The sequence below is a fragment of the Dromaius novaehollandiae genome, chromosome 15 (genome assembly GCF_036370855.1).
Source record: "Dromaius novaehollandiae isolate bDroNov1 chromosome 15, bDroNov1.hap1, whole genome shotgun sequence".
Classification (NCBI taxonomy): Eukaryota; Metazoa; Chordata; class Aves; order Casuariiformes; family Dromaiidae; genus Dromaius; species Dromaius novaehollandiae.
The window spans coordinates 2,220,270-2,247,674 of NC_088112.1; the positions used below are offsets into that span (position 1 = coordinate 2,220,270).

The 27,405-nt window shown below is 44.4% G+C and overlaps 1 protein-coding gene across 1 annotated transcript in view; it reads right to left on the bottom strand.

The window, feature by feature from the left end:
- Positions 1 to 27,405, bottom strand: part of DIAPH1 (diaphanous related formin 1) — a 91,053-nt gene that overhangs the window by 39,847 nt on the left and 23,801 nt on the right. Inside the window, exons 5-18 of the mRNA XM_064520785.1 lie at positions 23,491 to 23,621; positions 23,196 to 23,282; positions 21,609 to 21,672; positions 20,681 to 20,820; positions 20,399 to 20,507; positions 20,059 to 20,169; positions 19,402 to 19,520; positions 17,565 to 17,681; positions 14,837 to 14,952; positions 14,161 to 14,225; positions 13,249 to 13,428; positions 9,990 to 10,871; positions 7,855 to 7,969; positions 7,513 to 7,521 (exon numbers count right to left, since the gene is read on the bottom strand). Of these exons, the coding sequence (XP_064376855.1) occupies positions 7,513 to 7,521; positions 7,855 to 7,969; positions 9,990 to 10,871; positions 13,249 to 13,428; positions 14,161 to 14,225; positions 14,837 to 14,952; positions 17,565 to 17,681; positions 19,402 to 19,520; positions 20,059 to 20,169; positions 20,399 to 20,507; positions 20,681 to 20,820; positions 21,609 to 21,672; positions 23,196 to 23,282; positions 23,491 to 23,621 (2,245 nt within the window). The remainder of the gene's footprint in view (positions 1 to 7,512; positions 7,522 to 7,854; positions 7,970 to 9,989; positions 10,872 to 13,248; positions 13,429 to 14,160; positions 14,226 to 14,836; positions 14,953 to 17,564; positions 17,682 to 19,401; positions 19,521 to 20,058; positions 20,170 to 20,398; positions 20,508 to 20,680; positions 20,821 to 21,608; positions 21,673 to 23,195; positions 23,283 to 23,490; positions 23,622 to 27,405) is intronic.

Sequence of the window (27,405 nt, forward strand, 5' to 3'; positions counted from 1 at the left end):
GTGTCTCATTTTAAGATGCTTTTTGCAGGACAATTTGTTCTTAAGAGAGTTGCTTCATCAGAGAAATGCAATATGCCTTCTGGGAGAAGGATCTCCCAGATCAAACATGAGTGGACTGCTAAATCCTCTGTTCTGAAAATCTAGCTGAGCTCCTTTCTGCCACTTTTGTTTTTTAAAGTTTCTAGATTCCTGGGACCAACCTACACCTCTCTGCTTTTATAGGATGCAAAGGTCAACTAGGTGTTTAAGGATCTTATTTTTCTAGCAGAAAATGGACAATAAGACTTCTGTAGCTTATAATATCAACTAGGGCAATGTGAGTCATCACATTAACCAAAGGTCTACCATTCCTGTGTGGTATTGTCTTGACCATTCTGCCCTCCACCCCCAGGGTCCCGGGAACTTTTGCTTCCAGTGCAGACAACAGGTAGTGAGAACAGGGATCAGAAAGTTTCTGACCTGCCTGCCCTCCACCACGGGCAAATTTTGGGATGGAGAAAGGAGGGTGAGGTTTTCCCCCATGGGCGGGCAGGTGGTGAGGAATGCCTAGGGATCACCAGGACAAGGATTCAGTGTGTGTGGATTGCCCCCAGTTTCATTTGAATTTAATAGCCCTCCTGGCAGTGAAGTGTTTATGCTCCTTGTGAAACACAGAAAACAGGCAAGTTTCAACAGCCCTGACAAGAGCCTCTTACTGCTGCCTAAAGGCTTTCCAGGGAAAGCACCAAGTGGAGGCTGACATTTCTGGGGAGCTGCATCGCTGAAGGACAGCTCTTCAGGAGAGAATTAGATCAGCTGTGAAAGTGGGGAAATCTGGGAGAGCACCTCTCACTGTGACTTTCATACCTGGACAAGCTGGTCTGAATATGACCAGAGCCTGGGACAAAAGTAATGATTTTTCCCAGCAGCACTAGACCAATCCTTGAGCCTCAAGGGGTAGGAGAAGGAAAAAGAAGAAAAAAAAGAAAACTAAGGCAGAGTAAAAGCATAAGCACTTCTGTTTCCAAAAGTGATAGAGAAGCAGACACACAGGCCTCCTGAGAGAAAAGCAGCACAAAACACAAAGATTTTTAGTAGCTGAAATAATACAAACTACAGCTGGGGGCTGCATTAAGTAATGAAACAAATATGGAAACAAAGGAAACTGCGATGTCCAAACAGACTTTTTCCTGCAGACAGAGCCAGCCACAGCACTAACACTGCCTGCATGGACTCAAGTTTCACAGCCACATGCCCTGGCCTTGTAGAGCTGAAGTGATCCCAAGTCTATGACACACAGTTTCCATCCTCCGATTCTGCTAGGGCTAGGACATGCACAGGGAAGCAGTACAGGAATACTTACCTAAGGAAAGATGCAAGAAGTGTATACTTCCCCCAAATGGTCCTGAAAACTGAGCATTTCCATATGGATCCAGAGTTTGGGGCTTACTGAGATCTCCTGGAAAATGTCTTTAAATTGGTCTCCCCACCGAGCCATTGCCTGCACCTCACACAGACTCTTAAGTGTCCTGGGAACTCTGTCCACCATAGGTAAAGCACAACTGGACTATGCGATATATCCCTAACTCCAAGGAAGGCAGGAGTGATCACTGAACAAAGAAGGTTGCCTGAGAACACAAAAGCAATTAAGATGATTCTAAAAAAATGAAATACTGGAAAAGTGATTATGCAAGAAGAATATCGACAGAACCAAATGCACCATAGCTAGCTCCTAGAGGACACAGGGCCACTTTGCAGTTTGCCGTGTCCATGATCTCACACTGCTCTCAGCCTTACTAGCAAAGTAGCTAAACAGCTTTGCACAGAGAAGGCAATCTCCAGTCCTCTTTGAAGCAGTTCTGTCATACTCGAGAAGAGTCAGCAGGAATGCCACTACTACTGAAATCTCATGAGAGCTACAGAAAGCACAGCATCACATCCACACGGCCTGGCAAGAACAAAAAGTCTCACTTCACAGAGAGGGTTTGTGGTTACAGGTATCTAACTTAACCTGACAAGTGTGCTGACCAATTCCATCCCCACCAGAAGTGAATTCTTTCCAGAAGGGCTCATGGCCAGAGCATAGCACCCCAGATCAGACTGTGCCAACATTGCGATCTGAGCAGAAGACTGAGTCCCCCTTTCCTCTGTTCACTGCAAGATGCTCCTCCACACTGCAAGCACCGGAGCATGAGGTGTGGCTCCTGCAGTATGAAAAGCAGGCGTCAGCACTCCCCAATCACATCACTTTTTTGGCAGGTTTTCATAGAGACGCACCGTGTTTACATGTGTTTTCAGTTACCAGCTCTGGGAGATGGGTGACTGCTGCTACTGCAGCAGTAGACAAGCACTCCCTTGCACGATGGGAACAGCCAAAATTCCTTATAAGCAGAGGATAAACTCTGCAACCTGTAAGCCCCTGCTCTGTAAACCCTGTCTTTCCTTAAGGAGGGTCTTCAGCTTTCAGGTGAAGTCCAAAGGGTTTTCTCTTCCCACCTTCCTTGAGAAGGAACAGCAAAAGGTTGCGAGTCAAACACAAACCTCCTCTGGGAAAATGTGACCCCTTGGCAAACAGCATGGTTCGCTCGCATGCCTCAGCCTCCAAAGGTTGAGAAATGAGTTCAGTATAAGGAACTGTGGACAAGCTAGACTTCAGGAGAAGCATATTGGGATATGGATAACCCAAGGGCTTGCTGATGAAAATTTTGAGAAGGCTGTGCTCTGCAATAAAGAGAGACAAAGGTCACAGGCACATAAATACCTCTGGCCTCTGAGAAGCATAGTCCAAATGTAAACTGGCTGAATAACTCTCAGCTATGCTGATCCAGACGGGCACTCACAAAATTCCCTGCCAAAATCCCTCACATAACTTTGCATCTATTTGCAGGGTGAGAGGGAAAGCACATTATTTACTGGAACTCAGAGCAAACCTATTTCCATGACTGAGAGATCATTTTGGGGGGGGGGGGGGGTAAGCGAAAAGGCATCAGTGCAAACCTTTTCCCCCACTTCTACCTTTCGAGGAACGTAATGGAGGGGAATGTCTGTGTTAACCACCTTTTGAATCCTCCTATTTCCTCTATTTTGCACAGTCACAGGGCTAACCTTAAGTGTTGGGATGTAACACAGTCACAAACCCTGCTCTCAAGACAGGGTCCTTCTGAAGGATAGGGCCTGGAGCTCCTGAAGGAGTAAAGGGCAGAGAGCACCCTCTGACAGGAGCGCTCCCTCTCCCCAGGCAGTGCGTATAGTACACAGTGGCCTTTTGGATTCTGCTGATCTTCCTCATGTGTAGAGGTAGGGAAATAGCAAAAGCCCAAAAGGAGACTCCTGGTTGTCCTGGGACATTGCCCAGCAGTCTGCTTGGGTCATAGCTCCCAGATGTGCATCCATCACAACCAGACTCGCACTCCAAAATTGTGAAATTTTCACAGGCTGGGAGTCTCTGAGGAGCAGAGCCTATCTTGCTATGGAGATAAGAGTGCCACGTACTCTATTTGCTTTTAGATCCATAAACATTTAACAGAGAGACAGCCTTTACAGAGTGCACTCATATGGGAGAAGAGAGCCCCAGCATCCACCTGGTAATGTGGAAGGGAGGGGAGGAGAGGAAAGACAGTTAGCGAGAAGAGAGTAATTCACTGTACATGGTGCTGTATAGACTTTGTCAAGCAGCCTACTCTTAACACACTTCTTGGGACAGGTAGTCAAAGCAGAATTTGTGGAGGAGGGAAGAGGAGAAGGGATAGGGGAGTTCAAATCACAGTATTCAAACTCCAAATGCAGCTCAGTCAGCTATGAGATTAACAGTGCACCGCCACACTCCATAACATCCTGGGAACAGCTGAGGAGCTTCAGGGGGCAGACGAACTCTGGGCACAACCTTCTGCCCTCACTCTTCCTGCCAGGCTGTTCGCTTTTCTGAAAGGGATGTTAAAATCCAGGAGAATCCACATTTAAATAGATAAACCATCACTAGCCATCTTATTGACTTATTGAAAGCAAAAATACAAAAAAAAAAAAAAAAAAAAGTAAAAAAAAGAGATCGGGGAGGTAGAATCACTGATCTCTCATGCAGGGAAAAGGTGGTTCTTAACCTTTCAGATTAAAGGCAGGGTGGGGAAGCTTAGTCTTTAGGGAAAACCTTCCAACTGTAACAAGCAGAAGGAACAGAAGTCCATTATTTTGCAGGCAAGAACAATGGGAAAGAAGATGGCCAAGTGCAGCTTGTCTTTGCAGAGCAGAGCTCCGTGCACAGCCAATCCCATCAGACACAACTAAGTGCAACTCAGTGGTTTTAATTAGAAGCCAGTTAAAAATTAAAGGCTGTCTTGCCAGAGCAGATACTACCTGTGAAAGTGTCTCTTCAGGGAACTTTCATGCCTGATATCAAGATGCTGCAGCCTTTACATCAACTTACTGAAGCTAGAAAGCGAGACACAGACACTCTTCCATGCACAGCTGACTAAATTTACCAACCCCATGTATCTCTGCTTGGTTGGTTCAGGGGACAAACTCCATAGCCTAAAGGGGAGGAATTTAGAGGCAAAAAAGAAAGGGTATCACTTCATCCCACTTCCTGTTCTTTGAGGAGAGAGCAGAAATCTTTGCACAACACTACTCAGCAGGGACCTTGCCTTTCACACCCATTTTCTCTGCAAATAATTGTCTGCAAATAGCACAGTCTGGACCATCTTCAGCTACTGCACAAACTACTGAGAAAGGCTAAAACTGTTCTGCTTTGCTACTTTTGGGTCCTGTTCTTGGATTTTGTCACCACGCCCTTTCTATCACCACAACAAACATTGCACACAGCTGGGCCGAAACTGCCTTGACTCACAAACTGCCTGTCTCCCTTCCCCAAATCACAGATGCTCAGAGTAGGTCTGACAAACTGCTCGATACCACAAGGGCAAAGCTCTCCTGGATGTCAGTTACTGGCTTGCAAGAGCCACACTCAAATTCTTTGAAAAATTTACAGTGAACCCCTTCATTTTGCTCTGATGTAAGGACCAGAGAGTTTTGCCTAATTTTATTGCAGAACTTGTTCAAGATACAGAGGGAGTGCAGTATTTAGGTAGCCCTCTTCTCCCAGAGAAGATGATGAGGATGAAGAAGGTGGGCTACTGTCATGCACCAAAAAGGCTGCAGCCTGCCCACAGTCCAATCTTGAGGATTGGCCAGAACAATCAAGGGAACATCTGTCAACCACACACAGATATGGGCACAGTGTGGCAACAGCTTAGCTGGGAGATTCCTCTCTTCGCTTGTGGCTGTATGGAACCTCATCATCCTGAAGGGCTTCCATGCCTTAACAAGATCTTAGTAAGGCCAGCTTACTAAAGCAGCTTACTACTGCCAGCCTACACAGGAGACTCATCTCAGGTCAACCATGAAGAACTTCCAGTCCAAAGCCTTCAAAGGTGGTGGAGGAAAACACACACCAGCAAGCTGCAGTTCAGACATCCTGCATTGTTTCTGGAGGGCCTGGAGATAGAAGATGGGGTGCTGGCTATAGATACAGACCAGGCCCAGCCTCCCTCCAGGAAGAGATTCAAAGTCCCTACAAAGAGCAAATGGAGCCCTGACAAGAGAAAATCTAGAACTGGGAGATCAAATACTGTGCTGGATGGACCTTCTGTCTCACTCAGCATCACTCATGACCTCACCTAACACAATGGACTCATTCAGCAAGAACTGGAATAAATTAAGATGCTGAAGTGGAAGAACTTATTCTTAACAAGAACAGAGAAGGGGACAGTAAAAAGGCGTCCAATGTTCTGTCAAATCAATGTTAAAAACACACCCACATGTCTGATAAAACTGGAATGAACATATGCAGCATGCAGAACTCTGGGTCAGTGGATTAGTAATCTGTGCACACAGCTGAGAAAATTCATGTTAAAATCCAAACTCTCCTAATCCTTTCCCCTGCACATGTTCCCTGAGGGTCCTAGAAATGAGAAAGCAGTCTGTCAGCCAGTAAGAGGCTAATGTTGATGTTCTGCTCTCAGAGGCAGGGAACAGAAAGAGCCAATATCACTCAGGGCAACACAGGGATGAGAGCATACTCTGTGTCAATGGATAGAGGGAAAGGGGGGAAACAAGCACTGCTCCCCTCACAATCATCCAAAAAACAGCATGCAGGAGGATGACAAAGGATGGTGTGCCATTTGCCAAGCTGGGATGAATTCTGGCTCTGTTGCTTAAAGAAAGAGTGGTCAAATCTCATTTTTTGGGAGGTATATACCACATGCATCTGCTACAAGCGTGTGCATACTGAGAGGGACTGGGCAATCCAGTGCTGCAATCAGTGCAAGAGTTTCACCATTGTGGGATCACAGCTGCCCAGCAGTTTTCCAAAGGAGCGGCTGCAAGATGCTCAGGGCAGGGGCCTGCCCTCTGCTCAGGCAGCTGCTGGGTTGGAGGCCAAAGTGGCACTCTATAAGTAAGAGGAACCCTGAGCCCAGTCAGGTCCTTCACAAGCACTGAAAGGTCAGACAGGGCCGTGCTGCTGCACTGCGGGATGTTCCTGTTAGGCACATCTGAGTCACTTCTGAAAGCTGCCAGAAGACGTTAAAGTGCAAGGCAGCCCCATCAGCTTAAAGTGCAAAGCAGCCCCATCAGATTAGCTAAAGAGGAAAAAATTCTACTATCTACAAATACGCTAGTTCTGCTGCTATGGGAGGAGATAGGGATGGCAGGTTCGAAGCCACAGATATTAGTTTCACTCATTAAAGGTCAGGTGAACACATCTAAATAAAACTGAATGAGGACAGAAATGTATCAGCCAGGCTGCAATAGCAGTCTGCAGCATGATTAGCACTTCAAACCCACTCTGCCCTGACACGCGTACAGACCTCTCATCCTTGCTACTGAGACTGTTCTGACAAGGACTTCGCATCCCAAGTGCTGTCAGGAAGGCCTGGTGGGGAACACACAGACTGACAGACAAATAAGGCTCCACCTTCTTGTTCAGGGAACCTGTTTTACATATAAGTTTCTTTCTTTCCATACCTAAGCAGACCCAAGTCACCAGGATTTTTGGCGAAGAGGTAACATTCAGAGGACAACAGCTGAGAATTTGTATGCGGACAGGCGAACAATGCACCCTCTACACTGTAAGAACCTTCACAATGAGGCGGGGAAAAGCCTGTCACAGCCACTTACCACGAGGGCATCACCACTAGAGGACCTGGTTGCCTGGTGAGCAAGATCTGCAGGTCATGTTCTCAAACACTTCCAAGTAAAGGTACAGAGAGGAAGAAGGCAGCTGGAGCTGACGCAGTAACCTGACAACACAGCTGAAACTCTATCCTCTTGAGAGGTAAAGCAATCCTTAGAGTCCATTCCTATTACTAGTACAGCCATAGAGACCAAGACAGCACATTCCTGCTGAGAGATCCTTCTCTAAGCCTACTCACCACTGCCTGGGTGTCCCTCACTGGAAGGCAGCAACCCACATTCCCACTGAATTGCATTTCAGAGGCTAGATTTTCCAAAACCACCTCAGATACTGCAGATACTACTCACCCTTGGAGGCTATAGGTGATGTGAGATGAATCCACAGAGAACGCAGAGATGTACGGTGGATGGGGTGGGGGAAAAAAGAGAAAAAAGAGTTAGTTCATCTGAAGACTCTCTGATTGTAAGCTTTCTTCCCCCTCTCCTCCAGACTTGTGGTGTTTCAGATCCACAGTCACCATGCAGAAAATTCTTTCTCAAGGTGCTGAACTACTCAGAGACACACCCACATCTATTTTCCCTCTCTCAACAGGATGGGCATACCTAGCACCTGTAAATTCCCTCTGCAGGCAACAACCCTTTAAGCACTACCTTGATCCTTCTTACAATGACACCGAGCTTGGCACTCACACTTTGTTTGGGCAGAAAAGGTGAGTGTCAGCTTGGCAAAGAGATCATCGTTCTCAAACCGATCTTCTTTTGCCTTTGTCCAAAAACAATCCTGAGAGAGGTCTTCAGCCACGATCTGCAAGAAAGACAAAGCGTGAACCGCAGAAGCCTTTAAAACAGTACTCCTTCCCTGCAGTTTTGTTTGTCCCAGCTCACAGCTTCAGTATCATTCAGATGGTCCTTCTCATCGCCATTCTATTTTCATTAGTGCCCAAGGTCTGTGACTTGCTTCAGCCCTCCACTACCCTATTTTCCATGAAATCTCTCAGAGATTTTTCAGGCGTTTACACCAATGCCTCCAAATCTACCTTTGCCTCTTTCTGCCTCTTCAAGCTAATGGGCAAGAGACAGAGTTTTGGCTATAAACAAATCATAGCTAAGTCTGAATTCACTTTTCTTGCAAAGACAGGCATCCTCTTCTCACTTATATAATAAACTCTTCTCAGCTGATAACTCTGGCAATAGCCAATTTTTACCATGTTTCTCCATAAGCTCTTTATGAACCACCTTCCCTTTCTAAACTTCAAAAATTCTTCACAGCAATTATCTCCTGACTTAAATGTGTTTCTCTTTGGTTAAAAAAAAAAACAAAAACAAAAAAAACCTTCCTAACCACTGTCTTCTCATTATCTTCACAAATGCTTTGAGCACACATTTTCCTTCTCTTTAAACACTAAATTAGAGCTGGAAACAATCACCATTAATAATCTGACTCTCTGTTGTTTTTCATGTGCCATCCTCTTTCACCATCCCCTCAGACATTCTTGACAGCTTTCATCCAGACTTCATTTTCATTGCAAATTACTCCTGCCCAATACCCTCCACAAAGAATTAACATCATGTTAATGAACATATGAGTTTAGAGTGGATATGCGGACTGGGTATTTCTTCCCTCCCTCACATCTCAGTTGTTTGGTATCTTAAATCGATGACTTTTAAGCTCAGAGGAACCACCGCCTTTTGAACGTGGAACCTGGAATTTGGAGGCAGAACAAGACCAGAAGCAGTTCTGACAACTCCGTCACCACCACTTTTTGAAAACCTTGCTCCTGACAGTATTTATGACTGCCTTGAAGACTAGCACAGTAATAGCATGACAATAAAACCAGAAGTACTTCATTCTCAATGTAGAAATGCTGAACACATTGAATATTGACAAGTTTGTTGCTGATAGACTGATGAATAACTTTCATATGGGTCTAATGCAAATGGCACTCCAAGTATTGCAGCTCTGTCAGTTCACCCTGCTTGGCCTTCAGCAAGCTCATCTGGAGTCAGACTGCTGAGCAGCAGCATCATCCACATGACTGCAGTTCTGAGATAGCAGAATTTGAATTCAAACTACCAAAGCAAAGGATCAGCCTAATAAGCAAATAAGCCATTACCTGGAGTATCTTTGTGACAACAAGCTGTGTGCATGCAGATACATATACCTTAGGCTAAAAGCTATTTCTCTACCAGAAACTGTTGCCCACAGAGCCCTTGTGAGCCTATTGCTGCCTGACTGCCAAAGCTGCTAGAACAGCAATTCTGTTCACATCCACATTCATTAGCTTCATCCCCGTTAAAAGGAAGAAAGAGCAGGGGGGAAATGTAATTTAAATGACAAAAGTAGTCCGTACTTTATCAAGCAGGGTAATTATCTGCTGCTTGCATATTTCAAAAAGGTTGTGATTATTAAATTGTTACCATGGAGCTGCCTTCAAAGCACAAGGCAGAGGGCAGAAAATATTCAATGAACACCAGTGAAATTAAATGAAATGAAACAGAGTCCATTAATCCATGGCTGCAGACTAAGTAGAAAACAGTCTGTTCCTTTGCATCACAAGCTGTGGGAAGGGACACTGCCATGCTGCAAAGGGAGCCTGACCCAGTTACGTGCCCCTTCGGCCACCAAGCACTTCTAGTCTGTGTACTCTACTCTCTCTGCACACAAAGATGAGACCACCTCTGTCTGCAGAGTACAGAACACAGTGGCATGAAACCACTCAATCAGGACAACATGGTATGATGTTGTGAGGTGCAACAAAAGGAAAAAGGAGCCTGTTTGGGTGAAAGAACAAGGTGTAGGAGGGCCTAAAAAATGTAGGTCTTACCTTGGACCAATTTGGCCTCCGCAGCTGTACATCTGGCTTGTAAGCCTTCTTTGGAGCTAATCCATATGGAAGAACTGGAGCTGCAGGCACCCCCCAGCCACCAAAGCCAGGGGGAAGGGGAGGAGGGGCACCCATTCCTGGTGGGGGTGGTGGGATCCCAGGACAGCCTGGAGGAGGAGGTGGGGGAGGGATGCCCCCACCAACGCCTGGAAGTGGAGGGGGCGGTGGGATGCCCCCAGAAGCAGAGCCTGGCAGTGGAGGGGGCGGTGGGATGCCCCCAGAAACCACACCTGGGAGAGGAGGGGGCGGTGGGATGCCCCCAGAAGCAGAGCCTGGCAGTGGAGGGGGTGGTGGGATGCCCCCAGAAACCACACCTGGGAGAGGAGGGGGCAGTGGGATGCCCCCAGAAGCAGAGCCTGGCAGTGGAGGGGGTGGTGGGATGCCCCCAGAAACCACACCTGGGAGAGGAGGGGGCGGTGGGATGCCCCCAGAAGCAGAGCCTGGCAGTGGAGGGGGTGGTGGGATGCCCCCAGAAACCGCACCTGGGAGAGGAGGGGGCGGTGGGATGCCCCCAGAAGCAGAGCCCGGAAGCGGAGGGGGCGGTGGGATGCCCCCAGAAACCACACCTGGGAGAGGAGGGGGCGGTGGGATGCCCCCAGAAGCAGAGCCTGGCAATGGAGGGGGTGGGGGAGGCATTGGGGCCACCTCAGTTGCACTAGGTAGTGGAGGAGGTGGTGGGATGCTGCCAGAAACAGTGCCTGGGAGTGAAGGTGGCAGCTGGAGGTTCCCTGTATGGCCTGGAACTGAAGGAAGAAGCAAGGAAGAAGAGAATGAAGCCATTTCTCTCTTGGTGTCTTCGAGCTCTTTTTCCAACTTAGCAATCTATAGAAAAGTAGAAACAACATGCCATTACCAGCCATGTAGAGCAAACAGGGTACCATGCTTAAATATTTCCCAAATGATTGGGCCTATCTCAACGCCCTACTCTTCCCCTCACAAGATGCTACCAAATTCCATTGTCAGTGAAAAGCTAGAGCATACAGCAGCACAGTAGGTTATCTTTTATCTTCTTCATATGAACACTTAGAGATGGGGACTTTGAGTCCTCCTTCCATGAGCTGCTACAGGAAAGGATGCATTCCCACAGCACTGTGGCCTCAGAAGCAATCCAGCTAGCCAGCTACAGCAGGAAGCATAATACTGAGGTAGAGTCAAAAAAAAGAAAAAAAGTCAACGGTTGAAACAGGCCTCAGAGGCAAAGCCTGTTGTGATTTATTAGGTGGGTCTCCATTGTTAGGAAGCTGATGAACACGTAAGATGTCCCAGCAATTTATGTCCATGAATATCAACAAGGGTGCTAGAGACAGTGTAGGTCATATAAAGAAATCCTGATTCTCTGTTTGCACCATCTGCCAATCCTGCCATCAATAAGTCTAAAAAGGGAAGAAAGACTATGTCATATCAATAAAAAGGGTTATAGACAAGACTCAGTAACTGTATTGAGGCCCTGATTTATGAACTGGAAAGCAAAGTATCAGAAATTAAAATTATTAAAGTCAGTACAAAAGCTGGGCTACATTTGTGGACAAATGAATGAGAAAACCTTCTCAAACCTTTTCTAATTGGAAATTCTTTCTTCCCCAAGGTCTCATCGAAGTGAACGAGCCCTGCTTTGCTTCAAAGAAACTGCCTTCAGGAATTTTCAGGACACCCAGAGTCCATGTGCTGGTGATGGTGTGTCCAGCCCACCAGAACCTTGCAAGTCCTTGCTGTGGGATGTCAGAGAACCAAATAGGCCTTCTCTTGTGTTGCACAGCCCCTTCTCACCATCTCCCCGCCTGTTCTCTCAGCTTTTGAGCCGATTCTGGCATTGGACAGTACAAGCCAGATGAAATGAAGCCTCTTGACCACAGTAACCAACCAGAAGTCACTTCCACAGGTCAGCTCAATCCTGCCAGATGGCAGGAAGTAGGTGCAGCAGAACAGTAGCTACCACAACCAATTTGCCTATCTCAAGCAGCTCAACAAGTACAGGAAAAGTTTAATGTTTCTCTCCCTCAGCTGTCTGTTCACTTCCAAATCCTGTCAATGGTAAACAGCCAGAGTGATAATAGAGGGGTTTTTCTTCTTCTCCTCCATAAGAAGAGGTATTTACAAAAATATGTTGTCTGAAAGAGATTTCAACAGGATTTCGATTGCAAGACCATTTTGTATAAACAACTGAAAATGGCTTTATCTTGCTCTATATTCTTTTTCTCTTAGGTAAGCAAGTCAATACGTTTGGAAAAAAAAATAGCGTGCATTTTCTGTTCTATCACACAAGGGACTCAGCAGGCAGAAATGTCTGCATTAAGATGCAAAAATTTATTTATTCAATCTTGGTTCTCCAGAGAGCAAAACCAAGTATACACAGACTGCCTGGGCTTCAGACAAAGCACAGCCACTGTGGTGCCATAATAGGAGACTGCTTGAATTGGGGATGCAAGCTCACACAGGGCATTCTGAATAAAAACAGACTGCAAAATTTCTGCTTTCTCCTACTCACAGAGGCGCTGAGAGCATGGGTCTTTAAGGAACAAGTCTCTCACACTTTCTTTGATTATACAAAAGAAGCACCTCTGAGAATACGCTTAGCAACTACTTGTCTATGGAAAAGCAAAGTCACTTCAGGGTCAGTCCCATATACGCCAGGTCACTTCTGTAGGGATCTGGATGACATTAAGCTGGCAGAAGCATGTGAGTGGAATGCTGGGCAACGTGCAGGGAAAAAGAATCAAGACAGATGATTCTATTCAAGCTAGATCTACAATTCAGACATCTCTATTTGGAGCAAAACAAAACACCACAGCTATCTAGAGCAGAAGAATAGGGAGAAAACCAACTCAAAGAATGCCTACTCAAAAAAAGACCTTTGGGCCAGGCCCAAAGTAGTAACCTGTGGACTGACTCTGCTTGCCTTGGATCTATAACCACCGTAAGGAGAAAAGGTAAGTAGTGAGCAGTTATGAGCAGCATCAGTACAGATCAAGTCTCTTCATCTTTCTCCTGCCTCTACCTGTTTAAGCAAAAGTGGCTGAGAATGTGTCCTGAAAGCACTCCCCAAATAATCTCTAACCACTGGGGTCTCTCATCATTATTTCTCCTTCTTCTAATGTCACCTCCACCCAGAGGCAAACAGAACTCTTCAAGGAAGACTTTATCCCTGAGTTGCTGTAACCCATGCCCAACTCATCAGCCCATGTCTCAGCTTGAGATTTACCTCCTCACTCAGATGTGAGACTTTGCTTTCTAGCTCCTGCTTCTCTGCAGTGATTTGCTGTTTCTCTGTGTCCAGTATCTGCTTCTCACCACACACATCAAGGAGTTTTTGCTCAAAGTCACTTTCCATCTTCTTCATTTCAACTTGTAGCTCTTGCCGTGCAGTCAGCTCTGAGTCCAGCTGCAGAGACAATGAACATTTGGGCTGAGCAAGGATGGGCAATGAAGGGTAACAGTGTGTGTGTGGGGGGGGAGGGGGACAGGGACAGAGGGGAGGCTTCCTTTCTTTTTCTAAAAACCTTTCAAAACTTTGGTAACATTGCCCTCGTGCAATACTCCAATCACACAACCAGAGATGAAGATTCATGCATCTGCCTAATCCAACAGGCAAAAAAACTGTGTGTCTTTGATCTCCAGTCTGGTAGCGACAGACCCCAAGTATCCAAGTGGAATATATTCACACTGAAGTACATGCAGAAACACCTTTCTTGCTGAGAAGAATTCATTACAATTTTGGCACAGTCTGAAGGCAGCTGCTTGCATGGTGGTGACAAGAACTGACCTTTTGTATTCTATCCCATCGCAGCTTCAATTATTAGAAATTTATTAGATATGAACAGACAGAAACTACAAGTGACTATCAGATCAGCTGTAAGTTTGAAGGGTATGGGAGCCCCATGCCCCACAGCACAGCTCAAACATTTTCCCTTACTGTGACAGATGCAAAATTTTTAAAATTAAGATGTAAACATATGCTTTTCTGCTGTCAAAAAGGTCAAGCACAATGTGTACAGTGGTAATTAATTAGGGAAAAGTAGCTGGCAGAACTGCTAGTCCAGCAACAGGTAGAGAGGGCGTTATTCTGATCCCTGCCAACATATCTGCCACCCAGGCCACACCATCAGCCAAAAACCTTTTTCTCCAGTTCCACTGCTTTGGCCTCGCTTTTCTCCACCTTGGTTTGATCAACCAAGTTATCTAAAAATAAAAAGAAAGGAAATACGATTAAGAAGAAACAACACCATTGTATAGAAACTCCCCTTTTCCTTCTCCAGCACCTCACATAAGCCTTACAGTGCCCCTGCTGATTCCCCACACCATTCGTTTCAGGGTTGAGCTCTGCCCTTGATGGAGAAACCCTGCCTCCCCATTACCACATCACCACTACGGAACCTGTACCTGAAGATGGACATACCCTTCTTTTTACTATCACAGGTAAGATGATTGGTTTCTTCTGGAAGTTGCTCTCACCAAAAAGCATGTAATATCATTGGCAGTGCTCCCTGCCCAAACACAGCAGCATTCTGAATTTGATATTAGTGGAATGGCTGTGTGCCCCATGTGATGGAAGACGTGCCCAAATGAAGTAGTGAGGGACAGCCTAGGTCCCTGTCCCAAGGATTCGGAGGGGGAAGGGGGAGGACTAACAACAGAACACAGCTCAGCTAGAAGACAAAATACAGAGAGAAGCAGGAAGATCTGGTGGAGAACAGCTCAAATGAATACAGGGACTCAGTAATAAGGTTTGTTCTAGAGCATGATCTAATTGGGCTAGTTTCAACAGAGCTATTATCAGCTAAAGGACTTACCTATTAACCCCTCAATGTTTATGTCAAGATGCCTGCATTTAAAGTCAGGATCGGCACCATTCTTGTACAGGATTATCTGGGAGACACATTCATCAATCAGCTTATAATACTGAGGTCTGCATTAGGAGAAGACAAGGCAACAAAACATTAATATCACTTCACAAAATAGATGGTATGCAAGTAGTCCAAATAAGGAAAGGTGATCTCATAACACTGTGCTGTTGAGTTTCTATAAACACACCCAGTAATAACTTTTCAAGATTTCTGAGAACGGCCACACAGGCGATAAAAATGTGGAAAGGCTTCTACATGCGGGACAAACAAGCTTTTTTGAAGAGAGAGACAGTGAACAGGGAGAAACAACAGATTTATAAAATGATAAAAGTCACATGAGTAGGGAAAGGATGGGTAGGATTCTGTTGTTCACTGCTTATTCAAACGAGACTGGAGGCGATCAGGCTATATCAGGAGTCAGGTGCAAAACAAGAGGAGATAGCTCCTTACAGAAGGGGCAGATTGGGCTACTAAACTCTTTGCTTTGGATCTTACAAATGCTCAGGGTTTTTACAGCTTCAAGAGGTGACCAGACAAATTTATGGAAAACAAATTCACTTGGGGTTATTAAGTACATTGAAACCGTACGTGATTCAAAGAGTCTCCAACAAGCATGCGAGTGGAGGCTAGGAGAGTACTCTTGGGAAGTACTATATATGCTTATCCCTTTCTTACATGCTTCCCTGGGCACCGGCTTTAGATCACCATCACAGACAGGATACTAGGCTAGATATTTGGGCAGACCAAGAGATCGGATACATGGTCTGATCCCCTATGTTGCTATTTAAAAAAAAAAAAAAAAAAAAAAAAAAAAAAAAAAAAAAAAAGTAAGTTTGCTTTTTAGGTGACAGTCTGTTACGTCCCAGAATCTGCACTACAACCAACAAAGCATCAAGACAAACTTCCCACCGGTATACTAGATGAACTGTGAATATACTCCATACTATTCAACCTTCAGCTTCTTGCCTAGCACCTTCACTGCCACTGGCTGTTAGCACTTTCACCTCTAAACTACCCTTTTATCCTGAGACCCTGCAATACCAGGCTCCTTCCCTGTTCATACAGCCAGCAACTGGCTAAGCCCTCCTGCTGGTAGCAAGCTTTGCCTCCATTTTAGCAGGAACAATTTCTCCTGAATTAATTCAGGAAACAACTTCCAGAGGGCTTCACAGTCACTAGTGACCTAATGAAGAAGGCAATTATTTTAGTTATTCTTCCAAAAAATATATCTTTCATCTTTATGCCTTGTTTTTCTTTTTGTTATTTGCCTTATTTTATTCTCTTCTATCTAATGTTTTTTCTCTTAAAGTTAGACAGAGTAATTTTCCTCTTCTGAAATTCAAGTTCTGTTAAAACTGAGAGCATAAATTATAAATACAAAAAAACCTACAACAATATCTGACTAACACAAGTTGTGAACTCTACAACCATTCCCAAGGAGGCATACAAATAAACTACATTTAGAAGAACTTATCCACACTAAAATTTGCAAGATTATATCCTTGGCATATTTTAGGTATAGTGGCAGACATAAGAGGCAGTATGTATATAGATGCAGAAAACATGGGGATGCCGACAAATTAACCAATCTGATGTCTTTAAACAAAAATTTTACCATAGTATTAAAAAAGAAAGAAAACAAAAAACAAATGCTGACAAGCAAGTCAGTGGATATCAAGGTCCAAACACAATTTAACTCATTTATTGTCAATGGAAGAATGGTTCTAGGAGGACAAAGTTAAACATCTGTCCAAGTCCTTTTCAACAGTTTTTCGCACCTTTGGCATATACTCCCATCTCCTACTACCAGGCTGACTATTACAGCACATTTGGAAATCAAGCCTTTCTTGCAGCTGTACTGCATGGTTGCAAAATGGCCTCAAAGGACAAAAGTAACTTTAAACTTTCAATGACCACGGCAAACATCCTAGTATACTCTTCAGTTTTGCACTGTGTTCTCTCAGAAGAGTTTCTCAGTTTTAACAGGTCAAAAAAATCATTTATCCGAAATGAAAATGTTTGCTCTACTCAAGTCTTCTGGAATTTCTATGACCTCTTCAGAATGGCCACTAATAAATGCAAGGCAAATTCGGTCTGTTCTCTAAACATAGTGGCCCTAGTATTTTTAGGCACACCTAATCTGAAAACAGCTAACTTTGAGACGCTCTGTAATCTTCTAGTTTATTTTTTCCCATATTTTGCTATGAAATTTTCTGTTTTTCTTATTACGGTTCATTTTGTTAAACAAAGTACAGTTATGTTTTTTATTTAGTGAAGGCTGAAACACAATGGTATTAAATACACGAGGCTTATTAGAATAACAACATTCTATCTCAAATAGCAGACTAACATTAATACTGGGTTCCTTAAAAATAAGAAATTTATGAAATGATTTCTTGTTCTTGTTAGTTTTTGGTACCTGGGCTTCATTTTGTACTTTTGTCTGATTTTTTTCCATACGTGTGCTAATTTTCCTTAAGACCTTTCATTAGGAATTAACTTGTGGTTTTTGTCTGCTTTATTCGGTATTTGAGGCCGATGGAAGCTAAGAGAACTTTTTTCTATTACCTATGCAACCTTAATTCATTGCTCCCTCCAGTACAAAAGCAGTGTGATGGGGACCACAGGCAAACATTCATCTCATAAGAACCCAGGGTAAAACTTCCCTCCTTACCTGGCTTCATAATCATTGCGGATTAGTAAAAGGTGCTGCAAGATGGAGAGGAAAAATGGTTCTGCTTTGGAATCCTTCACCGTGTTGAGGAGAATCTGGAATACTTCATTGAAATCAGTGAAGAATGGATTAAGGAAAGAGTGGGTTTCTGGGAAGACATTTAGGCAATCTGCCTACTCTCTCACCCCTCTCTTGGTCAAAGAAGCTTTTCTGGGCACTGCTCTTACAGCTATTTACACTTCCCTCCTAAGAAATGTTGCTGGAGAGATGAGTGAAAGAGGTGCACACAACACTTTTCACTCTTCTCTTCTTTCAGTGGGTTTCTACCTCCCACAATGATGGATAAGAGAGGTTGCTAGCAGGTCACTCATTTCCCTCTCATGGGACAGTAAGAGGTCCATCTGCCTGTGTACCACCCAATTTCACATGATGATCTCCCTTTGGATTTTCTGCATAATACTCCTATTTTCTCTCTTTCCCCTAGAAATTTAGTCATACAATTCTCCCTCACAACTGCACAGAACAAAGTCATTTTAACAACAACAACAAAAAAGAAAATAAAAGAGTTTGCTGTGGAGACTAGAGAATTTCAAAATTTTCTCTTTCCCACTATTTGTGGACAAAGGCACATGAAGAAACATGTTTCATGAAGAAACATGACTTTTTTTAATTCGTTTTGTTTTGGGTGTTTTTTTTAAGAATAGTTTTAGGTAAGGACAGCAGTAAACTGACTGCAGTATCACTGCCAAGCAACACTGCACATGCACACTTTCACCAAAATACTTTGAAGGGGGCCACCCTTAGCTCTTGAACCACAGGTCAAATAGAGCAGCACAGACCTGCAGGCAACCAGACTTTCTCCCAGATGCCTTTTCCTCAAAATCTCTCACTTCCTTGTAAAACAAAACAGAACAACCCCCCCAAAATTCCCATTGTACTTTCTGATGAGCCATCAGTTCCAAAAGACACGTGCTGTCTGGTCACCCTCCTAATCAAACTAAAACTATGCTGCAAATTGCAAGCTGCGGCAGCAAGGTGTGGGTGCTGCAATAGACTTGCATGATATGACCCTGTGATTACATCTCTCTGTACAGGGGAAAGGGTCCAGTAGCGAGATCATTGCTCTCCCTAGATTTACACACGAAAATGGACTGAAGAAAACACTCTAAAATTATATTCCTGCAAAGCAGCAGTTGTTTCACATGCCCTCTGGTGGCCATCTCCAAAAGCTCACTATACATTGCACAGGCACGTAACCTGTATTATGTGCTGCCCAGAAGGCAAACCATAGCTTGTCAAAAAGGCCAGACCTAAATACAGACGCACCAAACAAGCTGTGGTCCACAGACTGTCAAAGCACTGGGGCCAGTTCTGCCTCCTGTTGCTCACAGGCTCCAAGCACTCAGCTGCAGACTGACCTCTCTTCTAGTGTGTACTACTAGCCAGATTCCTTTATTTTTTAGACAGCGAGTCAGAAATCCCAGAATACAAAACTTTTCAGAAGCTCTAATAACAACTGCAGTCTGATGACAGCAAGTTATCTGGGTTCATCTACTTCCTGACTTGGACTAGGTGGGTGGGTTTTAAAAACCCCCAAACCTAATCAGCACACATCCACCCCTCCACAAAGAAAGGGCTATATGGAGATTTCTTTCTGAACTCACACACAATCCCATGCCTGCCTGGTGGCGTAAGGGGTTTGGATATCCACACGTTTTCTAGTCTGGTAGAGATTGCAGCTCTAGTCATATTTCCACTTAGATGTGAGCTTAGAAACCTCCTAGGAATGTTAGCTTCCCCAAGCTCATCCTCAGCCCAGCAAATAGTAAAAGGATATTCCATTTCAATGCGAACGTCATCTAGACGGCTCCTGAGGTCCTCAGAGTCTTCCTCACCATGTTCTTCAAATATACTCAGTTGCACTTTCAGCTCTTCATTCTCCAGCGTACGCAGCTCCTGCCAATGACATAAGCATACTCAGAAGCATCCAGTGAAAACTGATGGTTTTACAGTATTAAAAAAGCATCCCACAAGTCCCGTGCTAATACCTTGGAAGTGCATTGCTTGAAGATGGCAGTGGTTCAGAGGTTACAGTAAAGCTCAAAATAACATGGTCTGGACCAGGTTTATTGATAATATTCCCAAAGGTTTGAAAAAGGCCCCAGGAAAAGCACATAATCACATAGCTGAGGCCAGCAGACACCCAAAGGAACGGACCCCCAAGGGAGAACAAACTGCTTATTCGCAAGAAGAGATCATTATCGGGTTCACAGGAAAAAGCACTACCACTATTAAACAAACAAACAAAATCTATGCTCAGAGCGGAATGTCCCTTCCAACGCAGGAAGCTAGAAAGTCACTGAAAGGGCTGCAATACAGCATGTCTCATTACATCAACTTCACTTTGTGTCTGCTAGAAACATAGCATTTCTGAGTGTTTTTAATGAGACCATCATATTCAAGGGGAGAAACAGGAAAGAGGGCTGCTCCTTACCTTAAGGATATGTTGCAATCCAGAACGCATCAGCTCACTACGAATGTGAACTCTGAAGTCAAGCTCATCAGCAGGGCTGATCATGGCATTGATCAGCTGCATACAGGCCACCTAAAGAGGAGGAAAAAAAAAAAAGAGTGAGAGAAAATTCCTGAGCAAGGATTGGAACTCAGTGTTTCAGAACTTCAAAGGAACCAGAAGACCACACAAAAAGCTGCAGTACAAAAAAGTTAAGCCAAAAGGTTATTTCATCCATCCCAAACTCATCTTGCTGCAAGCTCTCCAGCTGCTGTGTTAGATTCAAAGTGCAGCACCCACCAAATCTTAGGGAATTAGGTACCTTCAGTGCCACTGAAGTGCCACTCTTCAGGCCATCCAGCAGAGGTTTGAATCGTTCCACCTCATCCATTTCCGCTCTTTCAGTCAGTGCCTCCAGAACTCGCTCATACCTGCGATGAGAGAAAATCAGCAGCTACCCCTTAGGCCAGGACAGGAGCATGCATGTGCACGGCAATTGTAAAATGAAGAGAAGATCAAGAGTGAGAAGGGAGACTCCACAAAGTTGCAAGTAACAGTCAAAAGCTCACAAGCAGCAAAAGGCAGGATATCTACTACCACGTACATGCCTTCAGGCTGAGGCAGGATACAGAGGGCAGACAGAAGCTTCACAGCATCTATCATCATGGAAGGGACTTTTGGGTCAACAGCTCTCACAAGCAGCAGGATCCCCTCATCCGTATCCAGCATTGTTTTGATTCCAAACTAAGGAGAAAAGAAAGTTGGAATTAATGTCTGAGACTGAGACAGCCCTATAGAGGAGTGAAGTGGGAATGCTTCATGATTCAGAATGCTATGAGGAAGGAAAATAAAACACTCGCTTCAAAAGTTTGTCCAAACATGCGTTATCCTTGTTTCTGACAGGTGACAGAGGAATGACAAGAAAGGGAGTGATACACCTCAAAGCACACACTGCCAGCAAGAGAAAAGCTGTCAGTGGACCTTAACATTCCAAGAGCTGCAGAAGGAATATGTAGACTTGGGAGGAAACAAAGACTCTTAGTTTACTCAAGGAGAGCGGGGAAGAACACGTACAGGGAGAAGGAAGTACCCTAGCTCAATTATAACTAAAGGAAAACAGGTGTCCACTGCACAGGAGTAAGACAAAAAGATGCAGAGGAATACAAGGGACAAGGAAGAAGAAATACTGGTGTGTGTCAAGCCCTCATAGACAAACAGATATAATCAGAGATGAGCAGAACAAGCCAGGACAGAGGGTACTGCAGTTGGAGTCCCATGGGCCTGAACAAATAGACACAAAGTATTTTGGACATCCCAGGCTAAGTATAGGATTGAGGCAACAGTACCAGAAAACACAGTAGGGAAAAAACAAAACAAGCAATATGACGAGTAAAGAGCAAGAAATTTCACTACCATTTTCGGTGTCCATTTTAGGGAATGTGGGCAACTGCCCTGAGATGACAGGACAGACAACAGAGGGAGGAAGTTGTGGCTGTGCACAGTTACCTCTGGACACTGGGAAGGGCACTCACCTTGTTGTTCATAAAGGCCTTCAGACATCGGATGATCTCATGTCTGCTCCGTGTGTCATATGAACTGCAAGGAAGAAAAATCAGCCAGCTGACAAACACAGACTTACGGAACAAGACACATCCCCTGCCTCTCCGCCAGAGCTCTTAGATATGGCTAGCATGAGGCCTTTGCCACCCACTACTACACTGAGAGTCCACCTTAATTGGACCTTATCTTCAAAAGGCAGTAGAAAAGGCTGTTTACGCAGGAAACCACCAGACTGAGTTCTGATATATCTAATATTTACATTGCCATCTATTGCCTCCCCCTACTCACAAGAATCCCTCGGCTCAATCCCAAACACCACTCTCACGCATATACATGTCTCCCTCTCCATCCCAGAATAGATATTTCTCAAATCCCCAAACAAACCACTGCCTCATCTTCACATGACCAACCTTCCCTCATGCTCTTTCCTTTTCCCTTCCTCTCTGGCCTTACCACACTAAAATGGTATTTCTTCCACCCCTCAATAACCAAGCTGCATGCAGACACAATAATGATCTTGCATATGAAAAAATGTGCGTGTTCATCAGTGAACAGTCTCCCTTGGTTTAACCACAGTGCTGTGGTGTGCATCCCTGACATAGTCCTCATCACTTTTCCTTACACAGGGGACAAGGATGGCCATCTTGACAAACACAGAGAGAACAATCACATGGAGCAGATATGGATTATGATCAGACTGTGGAAAAGCACAGGTCTGAAATCAGTTCTCCAGGCACTATATTTCTTGGCCTGATCCCAGGAGTAACCAGTTCTGAGGAGCCATGTGATAAACTACAAGTATGGCATGTTGGTCTGTTGTTGCAGTATTTTCTGTATAATTCTACTCATTAAATTCAAACCCAGCAATACAGAGACTGGAAGATGAAAAATACTTGAAGTAATTCTGTATTTGTCAAGAGGTGGCCAAGGGACAATGCCAATTGCACTGCATTTGATTTCACCTCTGACTGAAACCACAAAACCAAGTCAGCATGAAAGAAGGTCCATATGCATACACAGAACAGAAGAACTATGGGAAGATACAGGAGAACATGCTCTCCTGAGAGAAGCAATAACTGATTCAGAGAAGCTGAGGGGTGGAAGAACATGGGATACCTGCTTGGAGGTCTGGAGTAGCTTGGTCAGCCTCAGCTTTAAGATAGAATCTAGTTCAGACCTGTGCTTTTCCACAGTCTGATGATAACCCACCTACAAATTTGTTTTCTACAGTGTTTTTTTCCTGTATCTAAAATAAGCCACAATTCAGTCTCAGGTGGCTACCTGATCACTATGCAACGTGGGATAAACCCTACAGAGAAAGAAGGGCATATGCTCCATCTTTAATAGAGGTGTAGAGCAAGTGTTGGGGGGGGGGGGGGGAGGGAGGGGACAAACAGGCACTACAGTCCTTGCACCTGCTCTGTAAGAGACGGGCTCAGAGCCTCACATCTGTGGGGCTGTGTTAGGAGAGCCAGGAAGAGCCCAGAGCAGCAACTAGCCTTGTGGCTTTCTGTAAACTATTACACTCTGAAATAATTTCCATGCAATCAGCTCCTCACCCTGGTGCTTCTTCTTTTTCCTCATGAAGCCCTTTCAGAATATCCAGCAGGCAGGTGAGGCCTTCAGCACCAAAGTTCTGCACCCAGCTGTCAGGAACATAAAAAATAATGAGCACACACACATTCCTCCAAAGAGAGAGAGAGAGAAATACAGAAGTACGAGCAGTGTGGCATTACCCCCCACCTCTTCTCACTCAGTCACAGTGCAGCTCCCAGCATGAAAGCACCCAACCTTTCCACTGGTAACTCCAGTTTTCTCCAGGGTTCCACCCCCAGCCTGCCTTCCCAACCTTACCTGACAGGGTTGTTATTCAGCGACACTCGCAAAGACTCCAGACAGTTGAGCAGCTGCGCATCCCTGAGATTTAATTTCAGTTCCTGGATATACATCATGGCTGACTTTGAGCTCTCCTTCTGGTTCATGCCCTGCACGGGGAAGAAAGAAAGCTCATTAAGTTGGCTAACTGCAGCTGGAGCACCAAGGCACAGCAACACAGTTTTAAGCAGGAATTTTAATGGGAATTGTCTATAAAACAGACAACTTGCACATGTTTCAATCAGTAACCATTCTGAGGTTTGGAAGGCAGGCAGTGCTCCAAGAGGTTCCTTACGGGAGCTGCATGTGGATTTATACATGGATCCGCTCTTTTATTTATCCATAGTATGTCATTGTTTTACAGGAAGTTCTCTTTTGCCTTCCACATGGCTGTACTGATATCATGCTGTTCAACAGCTTCAAACTAGCAGATCCTTACTGTCAGTGAAGTACAACTCTGTCCAAAAGACCCATTCTCCTCTTCCTACACTTTACATTTAACCATATGAGGTGCTTAAACTACATATGGAAAGGATTACACTGTTCTTGTTGCTAGAAAAGGGCTAGCACTTCACTGTATATTCAAAGAAACTGATCTTACATTATGCCAAGAAGCTATGAATTTGGCCAATCTATAGCTTCTGGCAGAAAGTCTAAAGTCAAGGGATTTCCCTAAAATCTTTACCTTGAACTAACATGGCTACAAGTCCTGATATATCACATACGCTGAAATCATTCAAGCTCTTATACACCGTTTAAGGCTCTTTCCTTTACACAGGTTTCTCTTCATAATAACAAGGAACATGTCAACATTTCCATGTCAAGAGAAGAAACTAGTACTTGTCCATCTTTACATTCTTGCAATAAGTTTCTAACAGGACAGTCCTTCCCAACTATGATAAGTATCTTGAATTAGAAAGGAAGTCATTTACTTTTGTTAACAACCTCTGCCTGCTTTATAGCGAAGGCAGTCGCTGCGCTACGTGAGCCTGTCTCAACACCAGTTCTGTACCAGAAAAACTGAGCCCAGAAGGTCCTGAACTAATGACACACTGAGCCCAATTTCACACTCGAGGAAAAGGTATATGTTCTGGAACAGTCAAAAAGAAAATCGTCTGTCTACCCCAGATAATACCTGGCACAAATGGCTACTGAACAGGACTCAAAAGCTATGACTAACACCCATAATACGAGAGTCATATTTAAAGCAAAACTCCCAGACAAACCCTCACTTTTAGCCAGTAACTGAAAAATCTCCCCTATTCCAAACACTATCACCCAACTCCCTGGCAGGTAGACCTATTCTCCTTCATGAACATGTAGCAATAGTAGCCTTTGCTTAAAAGGAAGGAAAGCTGGCGTATTAGTACATCATTACTAACAATGCTCATAGCATTTTCTGAAGTCACTTAACAGATTAACAGCCACTATTTTCAACCTGACCTATTGTTAGAAGCTCACAACATCAATATCTGCACTTTCACAGCAAGTGTGCGTACGTACACACTGATATGCATACATATCTTTATGCATATGTGTGTGTATATGTATGACAGTCCAAAGCCATACATCTCAGGTAATAGGTACTGTGAATTACTCATGACAGGTACAAATGGGCTTTTCGAAAGCCAGAAAACTCTGATGCTATTGGCTCAGTGTGGAGATGGAGAAATTTTCCTCATGGGCTACTTGAGCAGAACTCCAAGGACAAGATTCCATTTGGTCTCTGTGTAAAGTGTGTGAACTTACCTGGTCACTTCAGGCAATGACGATTAATTCCACAGCTGAAACACAAACTCTTCTCTGACAACTCCTGACAAACTTTACTGTGCCGCACCCTCTCAAGAGGGCCAGATGCCCAATGATTTAATGTATCATACCCCAATTTTATAATTGCCTTCGCACTGGCACACGATAGGAGGCTCTATTCAGGAAAAAGAGCAATGAAAAAGAACAGAGAGACCTGGTAACATGAGAGTTACCTGGAGAGAGATGAGGGAATACTGCCAGAATAGGAGCTTGCGCAGAGGACTCAAGTAAAACTGAAGAACCAGCCCAGCCAGATTTGTCCAACCCCAAGAACAGCAAGAGGCCCTTGTGAGAAAGAGCTCAGAAAGGGTAGGATTCACATAGTAGGAGCCTATAGGCAGTGCGCTCACAGTGCTCTTCCCTTCCGAGGCAGTGAGCACTGGGAGAAGATATTAGGGAGTTTTGTAAAGAGAGTCTCCCAGGATCCAAAAAGGTGACCAGGAACCTTTCCATGATTCTGGAATAAGGACAAGAACTAGAGGACTGCTTGCTTGGGCATTTGTCATGCTGTAGATCATTAACTAGAAGCTGCCCCCCGGATTCCTCCAGAACCCCTTTGAACCTTGTTACTGATGTAGACACTGGGGCCAGCTGCAGCTGTTTGTGTTGGGTTTAAAAAAAGACATATTAAATAGCATTGCTAATATGCCGAGATAGCTGGAATGTGCCACATCAAGCAGTTTTTTTTCATACTCCTTTACTCCACAAACAAATCAAGGTCTAGAATCAGCTTTGCCATTTAAGCCACTGTTTCCTCCCCCTACAGGATTCTAATTGGAGAGTTAACTGATAAAAGTGCCTTTGCTCAAGCTTAGCCCAGAACAACCAGCAACATGACCCAGGGAGAAGGCAGCATGCTACTGAGATCCAAAAAAGCTACCTGCGGTCATTTTAGAGAGTTGGGAAATCAGGAGCCAAGTCTTCACAGAAATAATACCACAGTCACGAGGCTGTCAGTATTCCTTTAGTCATGGATTTGAGTCTAGCATTTTTAGACAACCCTCTTCCTACCTACTGCACAATGCGGTACAATCATACTTTCAGAATTTACTGTTCTGCTACATGTAATATTTTGCTCCAATAATAATGCAAAGAGCTCTTCCTTTTACAGGGGCACATACCTGCAAGTCCTACCTCCTAACCCTCACCTTACCCAGTCTTGACAGCATCTACCCTCATACCTGCCTAAGTTGAAAGCTCTGATTGGATCAGCTTTGCACTATGGGAAACAATCACTAATTTCACGTGTGTCACCTCCTGCCACTAACGCAAGTTAGAAACTCTCTCACAGATGGAGGTGGGCAGAAAATAAGACTGCATAAGACTTGGCCACTGACTAGAACCTTTATTTCCGTGGGCCCTGCCTCTCTTCCACATGGACATTAAAGTGGAGGAGTCAAAACTCATATGCTGAATCTTCAATTTCCCAGTCCAGCCTTCAGGAACTGAGAAGTCAGCTGGCTTGGTTTAAGTGCTTATGCCACAAAAGACAGAGGTGGGAAGAAAAAGGTGCATTTTCTTAATGAACGGAGCATCACATTGAAATCGAGAATCTTGGTACCTTCCAGAAGTCTTCTGGAAGAAAAAAAATGATGGGATCTCAAAATAGCAAGTCAACATCCAGAACTACAGGAGGGATGAGGTGTGGATGCCACCACCTTACATTAAAAAACAAATGCCCACAGGTGGTGGGTTGACAGAAGCAGCAGGAGTAGGAGAAAAAGCACTTGCAGGAACCGAGATTAAACCAAGGGCAGCAAGTGTCTGCCAAACCCAAGAGTAGAGAAAAAGGGCTTTAGGAGCTGGCACTCATTAAGACAGCATAGAGGAAGAAAGATGAGGTAGCGAGGGAGTAGAGGAATGGAAAACACTTAGAGATAAGTGGAGAGGGGCAAGAAAGCAGGATTTTCACCCAGTAGCATATAAACACTTAGCTCTTGAACGCAATATCTCAGTACAGACTACTCAGACTATCAGAAAAAACAACCAAACAAACACATCAAGTGAATTTCAGAGAGAACACGCCTACATAGCTCAAGTCCCAAACCTCAGAAGTTATTTGGAAATTTCACCAGAAATCTTGCT